This window comes from Candidozyma duobushaemuli, assembly GCF_002926085.2.
Source record: "Candidozyma duobushaemuli strain B09383 chromosome Unknown D_B09383, whole genome shotgun sequence".
Classification (NCBI taxonomy): domain Eukaryota; kingdom Fungi; phylum Ascomycota; class Pichiomycetes; order Serinales; family Metschnikowiaceae; genus Candidozyma; species Candidozyma duobushaemuli.
The window spans coordinates 413,896-427,090 of NW_020289898.1; the positions used below are offsets into that span (position 1 = coordinate 413,896).

Consider the following 13,195-nt stretch of genomic DNA (forward strand, 5'->3'; position numbering starts at 1 on the left):
AAGGCACTTGGGCGATAACTAGACTCCAGTTACTGATGTATGAACAAATAACCATTTGCTTCGTTTCGATACAAATTTAGGATATGGAGGTACTACCTCCTCTACTCACTAGTGACTTGTGGGTTCCATATGTAACTCGCGCCATTGTAACAAAGCAGTGGGTCGTTGTAGAAGAGGTACTAGGTTTCCGCTGCTCAAAATGCATCTTATTGCATCGACCTTGAAATACCAATCGCTTCACAACATAAACTTCACTAGAAATAACTCTAAAAAAATCTAATCTAGCTCGTGATACTTACTACCACTATGGATGCAACCTCGGCATACTACAGGTGCACCTGCTCGCAAATGGACCAACCACAGCCCTCTCAATGCCAATAAGCATCTCATCGACTCGGAGTCCTCAAAAACTTCGCAATCCCGAAACTCTTGGGATTTTAAAATTTCTTCCATCTCGGAGAATCTTGTTTCTTTTGGCCATTGTTCATCACAGGGCTTCTTCTGCATGCTCGCCATTTTTTCCCCAGAAAACATCAACTACACTGCATCACCAACTACTTGTACCATAGACCAGTTTTACACACGCTTTGCGACACAGCTAGACCAATCCTTGTCGTTTTGACTCCCTTATAACAACCTCACATGCATCACAGTCCGTCTATGGACGATAGCCATCGCATGGGACGATCCCGCTCGTCAGAGGAAATACCGACAAAGCATGACATGGACACTCAATCCCGAGAGCACAGCAGCAAACGGCTGCAGAAAATTATAGACAAGCATTCCACTGAATATGTTGTTCGGCTGGGTATTGCTGGGGGCATCTCCGGCTCGGCTGCCAAAACGCTCATTGCTCCCATGGACCGTATCAAGATCTTGTTCCAAACGTCGAACCCAGAGTTTCTACAATACAGAGGGCTGTTCCAAGGTTTGTTCCAGGCTGGCCGCAAAATATGGGCCAACGATGGCCTCTACGGTCTTTTCCAGGGTCACCTGGTCACCTTGCTTCGTATTTTCCCATACGCTGCCATCAAATTTGTTGCATACGAGCAGATCAGATCCATGCTCATTCCTAATGACTCTTACGAAACCGCTGTCCGCAGATTCATGGCTGGCTCCCTTTCGGGCTTGACCAGTGTCTTTTTCACATATCCTTTAGATTTGGTTCGTGTCCGTTTGGCCTTCGAGACGAGGAACCTTCAACACACCTTGCCTGGCCACGATCACCAGGCCTTTATTGCCCATCATAAGGGTCGCTTATTCTCAATTTTAAAACAAGTTTACCTGGAACACCCACCCCACCGCGAGTCTGACCCCAACTGGATCAAGTTCATGAGGAAAAAGACCCCACAAAGCCTTGTCCCGCTATCCAACTTCTATAGAGGATTTGGCCCCACAATATTGGGCATGATTCCTTACGCTGGTGTGTCTTTCTACGTGCATGACTCCATCCACGATCTCTTCAGATCAAAGCTTTTAAGACCCTATATGGTTGCCCAACCATACTCATACGTTTCAAGTCACAAGGTTGTGAAAATGTCCAAAGACAAACAAAATGTGAGTTCTAGAGACTCTAGGGTCCCTCTTCGAGCGTCAGCACAGCTCTTCGCCGGTGGTTTAGCAGGCATGTGCTCTCAAACAGCAGCTTACCCATTTGAAGTCATCAGAAGAAGGATGCAAGTGGGCGGTGCCGTCAACTCCGGTAAATTTCTCACTTTCAAAAGGACAATGCAAGTGATCTTTGCCGAAAGCGGCATAAGAGGATTCTTTGTGGGTTTGTCCATCGGCTACATGAAGGTTATCCCTATGCTGGCGTGCTCCTTCTTTGTCTACGAACGATGCAAAGTGCTCCTTGGGATCTGACGAACTCTCAAATTGTCATTATTTATTTAGAAGTTCATGAGAACTCCGACGCTGGGGCTAGCCCCCGGCAAATTTATGTACATGTATTAGAAAAACCAGGAGAACCACTTGTTCTTTTTAGTGACTTTGGTCCCGAATCTAGGTGTAGCCTTAGCGGCAGAGCCAATATTGAAGCCCCATCTTTGCAACAACTTGACAATCAGTGGGGTCAAGGCTGCTGTCAATGGCACTCTGACAAAGATAAGCACAGACTTGTGGAGACCATATGCTATAGCAAACTCGGTCCAGGAAAACCAAGGAAACCAGGCTCCCTCGGGCTCAGGCTCATGTTGCTCGTGAATTCTATCAATCTCTTGTTCCTTCTCTAATTGTTCGTCACTCTTGCCGTAGCCAAAGTACTGCTTCACCTTGTTCTCATACAGCTGGATCTCCTCCTTGCCCATCAGGTGAACAAGTAAATAACAAAGCGGCAAGTCCAACATACTTAAAGTGAGGTAGACACCCAAAGCTGAATATCCGTAGTCCTTGATCAACTTCTTGATACCTTTGGGCTCCGGCTTCTTCACTGCATTGTTCAGCTGAAATCTTATCATTTGCTGGAACTGCAACCTGCTTCTACTAAGAAGCTGAGAAGGTTTTCCAAGCCGGAGGCTCCTTTTGAATATCGGACCGATCATAATGGCAAGTAGGCGATGTCAATGGTTAATGTTCGCACACCGGAAAATATAGGAACCGGTGCTTGTGCCTTGCCTGGTGGCGAGTTCCACCTACGTGTTTGACAATTCGAATATTTTGTTTTCCGAAAGTTGACTTATTTGAAGATTGTCACTTTTGGATAACAATGACGGATTTGACTTCTGTGAGGCGCTTTATGTATCCTCGGCTGCAATGCCATTGATAGAGAGAAGCTAAAAAGCCTGCATTTCAGTGTGATCCCGATCCATACAAAGCTTCATCTTCGCTAGTTCAATATGCCAATTATTACCTAAATGTGGAATAGTACTTCTCCTGAGCAAACCTGTGGGCGACTCTTTGAAGCACCTCCTCGCTATATACATCCTCGAGCTTCTCTTCACCCTTCAAAACTCTGTTCTCGTGGTTCTTCTGCTCGTCTTTCGTCATTACGACCACGTTCTGATAGCTCAATTCCTTGGAGGGGTCCCATCTTGAAAGCGTCAATCTTGTGGAATAGTTAGAGACCACCGACTTACCGCGAAACACTTCTTCCACGATGTATGGAACATCTCTGAGAGCGACTGGAGTTCTCTGGTCCAAATGGCCCAATCTAGCCTCTTGACCTGCCAAGCTCTGCAATATGCCATCGTAAATTTTGTATCTGTTTTTACCCTCGACGTATTCCACGGGGTATCCTGCCACCGTCGTAATGATGTGGGTAGCTAAGGCTAAACCGAACATTCCCGGCATGGTACCGAGAACTGGCAAGATACGGACACGGAAGCTCTTGAGAGCTGCAAGCTCCTCGACATCACCCTTGGCGATTTCATCCTCATCCAACGGCAAAAGACGGGCCTTCCTAGGGTCAGGCTTCTCGGCACTGAATACAACAGGAATGTTGGCAATTATGCCCCTCTTGGTCAAACGGATTCTCACGGCTCTTGCGAGTGGGTCTTCTTCAGTCTTCGAGATATCGGCAATATTGATTCTTGTAGGATCGGACTTGCATGCGGCACCACCAGACGAGATGACCTTAAGCTTCTTTTCATGACAGAATGTCAAGAGGTCGACCTTGGTGTCGATATTGTCAATGCAATCGACAACCAAGGTGGGGTCAAAATCACCGCCCAAGATGAGATCCTCTCCGCCGTTTTTGTCCCACAACTTGTTGTGGACGTCAATCTCCACCCAAGGTGCGATTTCATGCAAATGGCTTTTCAAGCAGTCAACCTTCGAAATACCGACATCCTTCAACTTGGCCACAGCGTGTCTGTTGAGCGACGAGAGCGACACTTGGTCGAAATCAATGATTCTGATCTTGCCCACACCGGAACGCACCAACATGGTAGCCACCCAGGACCCGACACCACCAGCTCCCACAACAACGATACGCTGATTACGGACCTTCTCCATTCCCTCTTCGGTGAGGAAAGCGTAATTTCTGGTCAATTGTTCACGGATGAGTTCCTCGGAGTGCTCTTTCTTCTTCTCGGGTTTAGCGTCAGATCTCCGTAGAGGAACGAGATCAGTATAACGATGATAAGCCTCAACGGCAGCAGCTGCCATCAAAGCAGCTGCCACCGCTACACTAGCAGTTCTGAGCGACATGACGAGTGTTTGAGATGAGACGGAAATGAACTTTTTCAGACTACGCTCATCTTTCCTGTCTGTAAGAGTTATTCCGGGGTACCAACGATACAACAAAACTGGAACAAAAGATCATATTGAGGATGACCATTGCATTAGAGGTATTGATGGCATGGAAGTCCTTTAAAATCAGTTCCAACGAATATACTTTGGTCCCATGTTCGCTTACAATGCCTTGAGGCAGTACATGCGAACAGGGTACAATTCCCTCGGTAGGCCCTTTTGGATATCACTAGCGATGAGCTTGAGCCCAGCCATTTCAAACAACTGTCTAAACTTAGCGTCCGTTCTCGTGACACTTGAATCCGTAGCATCAAAAATATCGTCCTGAGGAGCGATATTCTCCTTAACAATAAGGGTACCGTTCTCCATCAATGCCTCCTTACATCTCACCCAGAACTTCACGAGTTCCTCGTCAGGCAACTGTCCAACGCACCACTGGCACCACACGAGCCAGTAGCGACCCTTTTTCTCTGGCGATGCCTCCCACTCTTGCATGCCAATATCATATATATCTCCAAGTTTACCCTTTTGTGCTACAATAGCAAGTTCCTTCTCCATTTGGGCCACGAAAGGCTTTACAGGCTCTAACAAGTCACATCTATCACTAACCTTCCAGAGGAAATCTCTTGTGATTCTGCCAATTCCGGCACCCATGTCGATGGTAAGCTTCTCTTGGCCTGGAGGACACTCCATTCTTGTCTGGAGTTTTCGAAGGAATGTGGCAGACCCAACAATGTCAGCTTTTGGAACCAGGGTCTGCTCACCAAAACCACCCAAGACACCGTTTACCGATGCTGGCACAGACAGCCAGTAATCGATGGCGTCAGTGTAGTTGATCATGGAGTTGGGATCCTCATTCTGGATCAATTCATGGTTTAATTCAAGGGGCGGTTTGGCGGGCATGTCGATAGCACTGTAGGTGAAGAGCAGCGATTTAAAAAACTGTCTCACATTCCGTACTGTGGACCAGTACACCAGGTGATTGGTCCGTACTACATGAAGTGGATTCGTTTTACTCTTAGCTACTCAAAATTAAGAAGAATTTGTAAGCTTGTAGAATTAAAATCATCGACAATTTAACTCGGACCTTGATCAAGGTCGTTTCGGGTATGCGCACCTATTGTTTGCTGGAAAGATTAAGCAAGGTGATCTGAGAAGGTCTGACCGGAGTGGAGTTCCATCATTAATTCCGAATTTCTTCAAAACCGAAGGATTATGACTTTCCCACTTCTATGGGTTTTCAATTCAAAATATAGCAGTTAAAAATTTATTTCTCCACACTTTCACCTGCTTGCACATTGAGCAGCTGTTGATAGTGGTCTTGTCCTACATCAGATTCGCGTCTCAAAACACCTACTCATGGGATACTACGACATCGACGATATCCTAGCCGATGGCGAAAAAGTGCCTTGTGCTTTCAATGCGACATACCCAGGCCTAGGTTTCCTAGACGGAAGCCCCGGCAGACCGCTTCAGAAGGACACAAAGGTGGAACTACCGATGTGGTTGGCGAAGCTTTTGGCAATGAGCGAGTTACTGGCTCAGTCTGATCTCAGTTTTGTGGAGATGCTTACCCCTGATTTCATAAGCACCAAGGTGCTAAACGCTATTCGTGCTGACCCCAAGTCCGTGGATCTACATTCGTTGAAAGCAAGCTACTACAAGCTCGCGGAGCAGTGGATCTACATATTCAGTGACCGCCAGGTTGCTGAAATTGTCATGGAGCTTTTGAAGCTGCGAGCTTTGGAGATTGATAACTTTGCCAGCAATACCAATAAACACGTGAACAGCTCGTTCTTGCTCTCCTTGGACGAGTTTGAGAAGAAGCTATACAAGGTCACAGCGGAGAGCAAAAGACAGAATAGACAGTGGGCCAGCCTGACGTGACGCGTGATTCTAATTTCATGACATTTGTATACTACAGAATAAAATTATCTAATTTCTTTTTCCCGCTGGCTTAGAAAAGCCCGTCTTCATCTTGACCATCAGCGTCCCCATCATTATCATCTGAAGAGTCTTCCACAATCTCTTGCGATTTAAACTGTTTTCTTTTCTTGGATGGGGCCTGGTCAACAGCTTCCTCCTCCTCGTCATCGGCAACTGTACGCTTTTTGCGCAGGGTCTTTTTGGTTGGAACATCATCATCCTCATCTCCAGATGGCAAGGCAGGCTCCTCAGGTTCGTTCTCATCGGATGGTGGAGCCTCATCTTCTCCATCGCTGTCATTGATGAAATCCTTCTTTTTGCGGCCACCCTTCTTGCCGCCCTTCTTCCCGTTAGCTTGGGTCTTCTTGCCCTTCTTCTTCTTGCCATCCTTCTTCTCTTCATCGAGGGCCTTATCGTCATCAGATTCGACAACAACATTCAGTCTAGCCTCTTCAGCCCATTGTTGTGCCTGCTCTTGCAAAACAGCACGCTCCTTGGCCAATTCTTCCTGCTTCGACCTGAGAGCGGCTAGTCTTTGCTCTTCCTCCTCAGCCTTACGCGCTTCTTCCTCCTGTCTTAACCTCTTGGCTTCCTCAAGCTTGCTGTTCAATTGGTTCACATTCTCCTTGGTTTCCTCAAGGCAAGTGTTCAATCTATTGAGCAACGTTGTTGTACCCATGTTGGCTCTTGCCTTCAATTCGGCCTTGGGGAATGGAGGATGCTTCTCTTCCTCGGAGGAGAGAGCATTCAAGTCTGAAATAGCATCGTTCAAATCAGTGATGGCCTGGTTGATATCATCAACGGTTCTTTGTGCAGTTGGCAATTTACTGAGGAAATCAGCGATTTGGAACTTAACATAAGCAACATTGAAAAGCAACGCGCTCTTGTTGGTAGAAGACTTTGCGAAAGCCTCCTCCGAGTATTCAAGTCCTTTCTTCAAATAGCTCAAATTCTTTTCCGCAAGGCCTCTCAAATACCACGAACGACCCAAGAAAGACACAATCTTAGGATCACTGCTGTTCGTGAATCTCACGTATGCAATCTCATAACTCTCAATAGCCTTCGAGTACTGTTTCAACTCGACCAAAACATGGCCAAGGTTCAAGTAGACTGAAATGTCATTCAATGAGTCACGAATCTTTCTCAAGATATCAAGGCCTTTAGTCTGCTCCTTGTTTTCGATATAAATGATGGCCAAACCCTGTGCTGCAAAAACATTCTTAGCATCGATGGACAAAACTTTGGTGAACAACTCAATTGCTCTCAAGAAGTACTTCTTTTTCTTATCTTCCTCCTTAGAGGACTTGATTTCCTTGGCCATCACACAATAAATGTTCGCCAATGAGATCAAGGCATAACAATCATGAGAATCATAGTCAACCAAAGTTTCTTTCTGATGTTGGGTATCAGCATCAGGCTTGAGACCAATCTTCTTGCCGAATGTCTTGATGAACCAGCCATAAAACGATCTTACTTCCAAATTAGAAGCATGTTCTTGAAGAAGCGTCTTGATCTCTTCCTCGAGCTCTTTCTTAGGTGTTTTCTCAGTAGACACAGCGTCCAAAAATAGGAGTCGGAGTTTGGCCGAGAAGTAGTTGGGGCACTCTTCAAGCAACTTGTTGTAAGTATCAATAGCTTCAGCCTCATTCGAAGACTCCTTCGATCTTGCCAAATTGTAAGTAATTGGGATACGTAAATCTTTACCGAGATCGACCACAGCTTCGTCAATTGCATCCTCAGGGACTTGGTATTGGTCAGCTTTTTCAAGAGCAATGGCGAAGTTCTCCGCAGCTGTGGATTCGTTATTTTTGATGAAATTGAATACACCAATGTTGTTGTAAACTTCTAATGGTGCGTCCAGACCAATCTGCTTCCTGCTTTCGATGGCCTTATGTAAGTAAACCAATGATTGCGAGATATCCTTAGATTGGTAGAGTTGACTCAATTGCAAATAAGCATTGAGGACAACTGGCTCCTTATTGAGATAGGCCTCATCGTCTTTCATGTTAGCGACGGCCAAACCACGACTGTTAGACAATCTGATGTATCTTTCCAACATTTGCACTGCTTGTTCATTCTTGGAACGCGACTTCAGTTGAGAGTATAAAAGGCCCAAAGCGTAGTTGAACTCCAAACATTTGGAGTTGGATCTAACGATGGACTCAAAAGTGATGATTGCCTCTTCGGATGAGCCACGACTGAGTTGAGCTTGACCCAAACCCAACTTGGCGAGCAAATTGTTATCATCTAATCTGATAGCCTCATGGAAATACTTTTGCGCTTGTGTGAAGTCGCTTTTAGCGTAGGCAACACGTCCCAACCAAAAAGAGCCTTGTGAAAGGATCTTGGAGATGAACGAGGTCAATTTGGAAGACTTGGCAGATGCGATTTCATCAGTAGATGATGTAACGACCTTATTGACAATCTTTTCAACCAGTTCGTAGTCACCCTTGGAGTAGAAGTACGAGGCGAGCACGATTAGAAGCACCTTGTCGTTTGGAGCCTTTTTGTGAAGATCGCCGGCCTCGCCCAATGCGCTTTTGTAGCCTTCAAGAAATCGCTCGTCAGAGATCGAGTTGGTGAAGACATTGTCAAACTTGGCCAATGTTAAAAGTAACTTGGCTTTGAAATTTTCGGGATCGATTTCGAGAGCACGGTTCCATGAACTGATAGCCATTGTACGGTCTTTGAGATACCAAAAGCACAAACCTATACCAATTCTAGGATCAGGCTTCATCAATGGGTTCAACACCAAAACCTGCTGGTAGATCTTCAAAGCGTTTGAGTAGTTTTGTGTTTTGCTGAGTGTAACCTGAGCCTTTCCAAGCAATGCAATGCAGTTAGTCGAATCGAGTTTTAACAAGCGGTCAAAAAGCTGCAAGGCGTTCTCGGCTTCGTCCTTGTGGACATGAAGAATGGCTTTCGACACGAGAACAGGCACAGAGTTGGAATCCTCGACCTGAGAAAGCGCCTCTTGAGCACTTTTCAAATGGTCAGCTCTACCGTCTCCCCTGTTCACGAAAGCAAAATGGATGGCAGTCAATAGAATCAACAAACGATCCTTGTCGCCTTTGGATTTGATAGAAACACCCTTCTCAGCGATGGTGATGGCCTCGTCTAGCTTATTGTCCAGAGCATAGGCCTGGGCAACGAGGATCCAATATTTCACGTCACAAGACTCTCCTTCCAAAAAGGATATAAGCTCCTGAGGGTCATCTGGCAATTCGTCAATGGTAACAATATCACCGCTACCAATGACGATATCCAAAGTTTTGGACACCTCTGCGGCCTTGCCACCCAAATAGTAGGAGGCGTCGATTGTATCGTCCATGGCTATCGGGAGTGCGATGCTTGTGGCAGTGAAATAGCCAGAAAATGGATGGGAAAGGTTTGTTTCTTGAGTTTATAGCTAGATTTACCAGTGAAAGATTTCTCATGCGTAAAACACCCGTACACCCACTTGGTGGACCGTGTTGTGTATCTACGAAAAGTCAGATTCATGAATGTCTTGGTCATTAGTCATAAACTGGGGTCTTGAACTTGTTCATAAGTTTGTCTGAGATACCATGCAGCGGAGGTAACACACTTGTGGTTGTTCTCAGTCTTCTGCCAGGCTTCGCACTCACTGTGAGTTGGTCTGGGTAGTACATGATATCGTTCGCCTTGAGCTCGAGGCTATAAATTGTCTCCGCCCCCGATTCAAAATTGAAAATGGTGCTGTGAAATTTGAGCGCATCCTTGGTCATTTCAAGCTTAGATGGATGTTTGAGCGAAAGTTTGTAGAGATCTGAATCAACCTGTTTTAATTTTTCCCATGCTCTTTGAAACTCTTTAAGATTTTCCTCTGCGGTTAACTCTTGACGTGGTAAGGCAAGGATAGCAAGAGGTGCAAGGTCTGCAAATATCAAATCACTTGTCTCACTCGATTTTTCGAAAAAGCGAATATCAGTTGGAGCAGCCTCCAGGTACGTAACGACAACACCGATGTTGGCGTTGCACTCAAACTCGATTTTCTTGGAGCCGATACCAGACTTGTAGCTGATTCCAGCTGCTTTTTCAGTCCTTCGTACCTCGTGCTCAAGGTCGTTGATCTCTTGGCTGCTGAAATTTCTTCTGCGGCTGAGCTGACTCTCTGCCTTCCTCAAATCATCTCGTTGATTCTGGATGTTGGCATTTGCTTTTTCAATTTCCGAACGTACTCCAGCAAGTTTTTCTTCCTTCTCGCCTATTTGAACTCGGTGCTCGAGGAGTTTCTTATTAAGGTCCATGAGTTGCAGCTTAATGATTTTTAGCTGATTGGCATCTAAATCCTTAAATGACGCCTTTATCTCTTTGAAAGAAGAAACATCATTCTTAAGCAGCTGAAGGTCTAATTTGATGTCCTCGTGAACCAGTTCCAACTCTTTGATGCTTTCCTGAAGTGTCGATTTGTCTGCCTCAAGTTGCTCGAGATTGCCCTGTTGTACTTCCAAAAGGTTTTGCATTAGTTGTGTACGCCATTGATACCAAACCTGCTTCGCTTGGTATCTCGTAAACTCCTTCAAAAGATGAAAGTGAGATTTCATCGAGATTTGGTCGTAATATGACGACAGGTAGTACTGCTTGAAGAGCATCGGATTGTCGTTGAGAGACTGGTCGCTGACTTCTTGGAAGAGGGCTTTGCCTTGCTGAATTTTTTGCGTTAGCTCTTTGCAACTCAATTCCAATACCTCAAGCAATGGTAGGTGAACGTTTCCTTTGTAGTAGTCCTCGTCCGTTACGTTAGATGATTCGTCCTGTAGCGAAAGTGAATAACGGTTTGCGGTATCACTTGCAATCTCAAGATCGTCATAAAATTTCACACCGATATCGTTGAGGAAAGTAGGAAGCGACACTGGCTGATAGTTCGGGTCGTCAAAGTCGTCATCGACACCATCAATCGACAATGTCGAAGTTTCTGCCAAAGGGATGTCCAAGGTGGATACATGAGGTTCTTTTCTTTGTTGCTTTTGTTTCAGCTCCTCAAAATCCTCAGATACTCTCTTCAGTTGCGGTTCAACCTCTGATACGGTCTCGATAGCACTTCTTGGCTGGGTGAGTTCCATTGGTTGTGACAGTTCAATTTTATTGAACTTTGTAACGTCTTCTGTCTCCTCACTTTCTTTTTGACTTTCTTGTGAGAGTCCGTTCTCAGCAACATACGTCTCTCTTGGTCTCTCGGGTGTCAGTGACGGGCGTTGTATTTCGGTCGATTTGTGCTCAAGCTCTGCCACTGTCGTCTGTTCTTGTGACACTTGGGTTGCTACCTGGGCACTCTGTTCTGGTCCATCTTGAGCAGAGTTTAAGTCTTGGTCCTGAGACTCTCCAAGCTCATTTTGATTATTCTGTTCCGGTGCCTCGGAAGGATTTTCTTCTTCTCTTTCTTCTTCTTCTTCTCCTGTCTTTTTGGGGGAGCTCTTCGCAAGACTTTCTCCGGTTTCTCCAGATTGTTCTTCACCTTCTTGTTCATCTCCATCGTTTAGTTTTTCTGGTGACTCATGTGGATTCGAAATTTCATGAGCCTCCGTCTCTTGCTGGGCCGCCTGTTTTACTGGAGATACCGCAGGTGTGCCATACACTGATGGACTCTTGTCTGTCTTTTCGTTTGAAGAATCTTTCTCCTTCTCCTGGCCCTCTTGTTTGGTAGGGACGTCCAATGGTCCCTCAGGCAAATCGTCTTGAACTGATTCCTCATGTGCTGCCACCGATTGATCTGGCTTTGCAGTCTCAGCCTCCTGAGTCCTTTCAGTCACCTCATTGGATGATGTCAGAGCTGCCACAGTTACCTGGCTTGTTAGCTCCATTGTTTCTTCATTCTCGGGTTCGCCGTTGGGCCCTTCCTGTTCGTCAGCAGAGAGGCTTGGGCTGGTCAAGATCGGAGGTGGCCTATTCGCTTCCTCTGTCAGTGGTTCGTCCCGTTGCCACTTTTCTTCGGAGCTGGACGTTGTTGGCTTGTTGAATGGCTGTGTAAGCTCCATATCATCGCCATCTCTGTCTGAATTTGAGACTCCATAGTCAGCATTCGGGACGGGGCTGAACCTGGCAGCTTCAGTGAAATTGAATCCGTCATTCCGAGAGTTGTCCTCGAAAAACTTGGTGAAATCCATTGTGGCCTCCTCGTTCCCGTTGTGATCGAATTGCAACTTGTGGCCATTGAGGAAATGGGGTCTGGGACTGTCCGAGGGAAAATTCTCTTGATTATTTGGCACCATAGTGTATGAGGAGATATTCTTCGTAAACTGCATTGTCAATTCCATGTTCAGGTTCTCGTGATCAAAGCCCTGATAGTGCTGATCTGTTGAAAGTGGATACGCTAGGTTCAACTTACCGTCGAGCTGACTTGTGAACTCCATGTCCTGCTCCTGGGTCTGTCGTATCAGTCCTGTGAAATCCATTGTTTGATCTTCAGTGGACCTTGTTGCGTTCTCGTTCTGAGGTAGGTCTTCATCGTCACTGCTGTGAGACTCTGCTATATTTCTCATCAGATCAACGAAGCTTGATGTGTTTTTTTCCAACGCCGACAAGCTAACATTGCCTTCCTCTTCAGAGCTATCCTCTTCTGGAAGATCCTCGCCATTGGCGGGAACAAAATCAATTTTGTGGAGCTTGACCTTGTTGGCAAACGAGACCCTTCGATTTGCAAGTCTTGAAGCGGTGTCAAAGTGTCTGAGGGGCATTGACGGATTGGGCATCGTCATATTCTCTTTGTTTTTAAGGATTGACTTCGTCTGTTTGCGACGGTATCCCGTGGTGTTACCATCCTCGTAGAGGTGGTCAGGCACTGAGCTCATCTTGAAGTGGTGGTATATGTTTGTGTTTTGATATTAGTGCGGCATGCACCAGGGTGCGCCAACACGGTAGTAGGAGATGTGGATTTTATAGAGATGACCCAGAAAGCTCTTGATTAAAAGAAATTGAGGATTCCAACAGAGTCTGTTGTTTGACTTTTGAAGGAAGCCTCGGTCTTGATGTTGGATGTTGATTGTCGGTAGTGGTGGAGAGCTACAGCTATAGATGCGAATGGATGTTGAGGCTTCAAACCTAGGATCAGTAGTTGATCAAG

General features: G+C 45.9%; 7 protein-coding genes across 7 annotated transcripts; 2 read left to right on the forward strand and 5 right to left on the reverse strand. All coding sequences in view use genetic code 12, as the record gives it.

The window, feature by feature from the left end:
* Positions 1–723: 723 nt before the first annotated feature.
* LEU5 (coenzyme A transporter) lies at positions 724–1,863 on the forward strand (the record flags this gene model as incomplete). Its single annotated transcript, XM_025482246.1, has 1 exon — positions 724–1,863. One exon carries the CDS (start codon positions 724–726, stop codon positions 1,861–1,863), a length of 1,140 nt encoding a protein of 379 aa, XP_025336864.1.
* Positions 1,864–1,949: 86 nt separating this feature from the next.
* Positions 1,950–2,456, reverse strand: NAT2 (Nat2p; the record flags this gene model as incomplete). The annotated part of the gene is made up of 1 exon (XM_025482247.1): positions 1,950–2,456. The coding sequence occupies one exon, from the start codon at positions 2,454–2,456 to the stop codon at positions 1,950–1,952; it is 507 nt and encodes a 168-aa protein (XP_025336865.1).
* Positions 2,457–2,844: 388 nt separating this feature from the next.
* CXQ87_003785 (tRNA threonylcarbamoyladenosine dehydratase) lies at positions 2,845–4,146 on the reverse strand (the record flags this gene model as incomplete). Its single annotated transcript, XM_025482248.1, has 1 exon — positions 2,845–4,146. One exon carries the CDS (start codon positions 4,144–4,146, stop codon positions 2,845–2,847), a length of 1,302 nt encoding a protein of 433 aa, XP_025336866.1.
* A 204-nt stretch (positions 4,147–4,350) lies between these two features.
* Positions 4,351–5,091, reverse strand: CXQ87_003786 (N-terminal protein methyltransferase; the record flags this gene model as incomplete). The annotated part of the gene is made up of 1 exon (XM_025482249.1): positions 4,351–5,091. The coding sequence occupies one exon, from the start codon at positions 5,089–5,091 to the stop codon at positions 4,351–4,353; it is 741 nt and encodes a 246-aa protein (XP_025336867.1).
* A 456-nt stretch (positions 5,092–5,547) lies between these two features.
* On the forward strand, positions 5,548–6,075 carry PSF3 (DNA replication protein; the record flags this gene model as incomplete). Its single annotated transcript, XM_025482250.1, has 1 exon — positions 5,548–6,075. The coding sequence occupies one exon, from the start codon at positions 5,548–5,550 to the stop codon at positions 6,073–6,075; it is 528 nt and encodes a 175-aa protein (XP_025336868.1).
* A 70-nt stretch (positions 6,076–6,145) lies between these two features.
* Positions 6,146–9,445, reverse strand: CXQ87_003788 (uncharacterized protein; the record flags this gene model as incomplete). The annotated part of the gene is made up of 1 exon (XM_025482251.1): positions 6,146–9,445. One exon carries the CDS (start codon positions 9,443–9,445, stop codon positions 6,146–6,148), a length of 3,300 nt encoding a protein of 1,099 aa, XP_025336869.1.
* A 184-nt stretch (positions 9,446–9,629) lies between these two features.
* CXQ87_003789 (uncharacterized protein) lies at positions 9,630–12,923 on the reverse strand (the record flags this gene model as incomplete). Its single annotated transcript, XM_025482252.1, has 1 exon — positions 9,630–12,923. The coding sequence occupies one exon, from the start codon at positions 12,921–12,923 to the stop codon at positions 9,630–9,632; it is 3,294 nt and encodes a 1,097-aa protein (XP_025336870.1).
* Between the last annotated feature and the right edge of the window lie 272 nt (positions 12,924–13,195).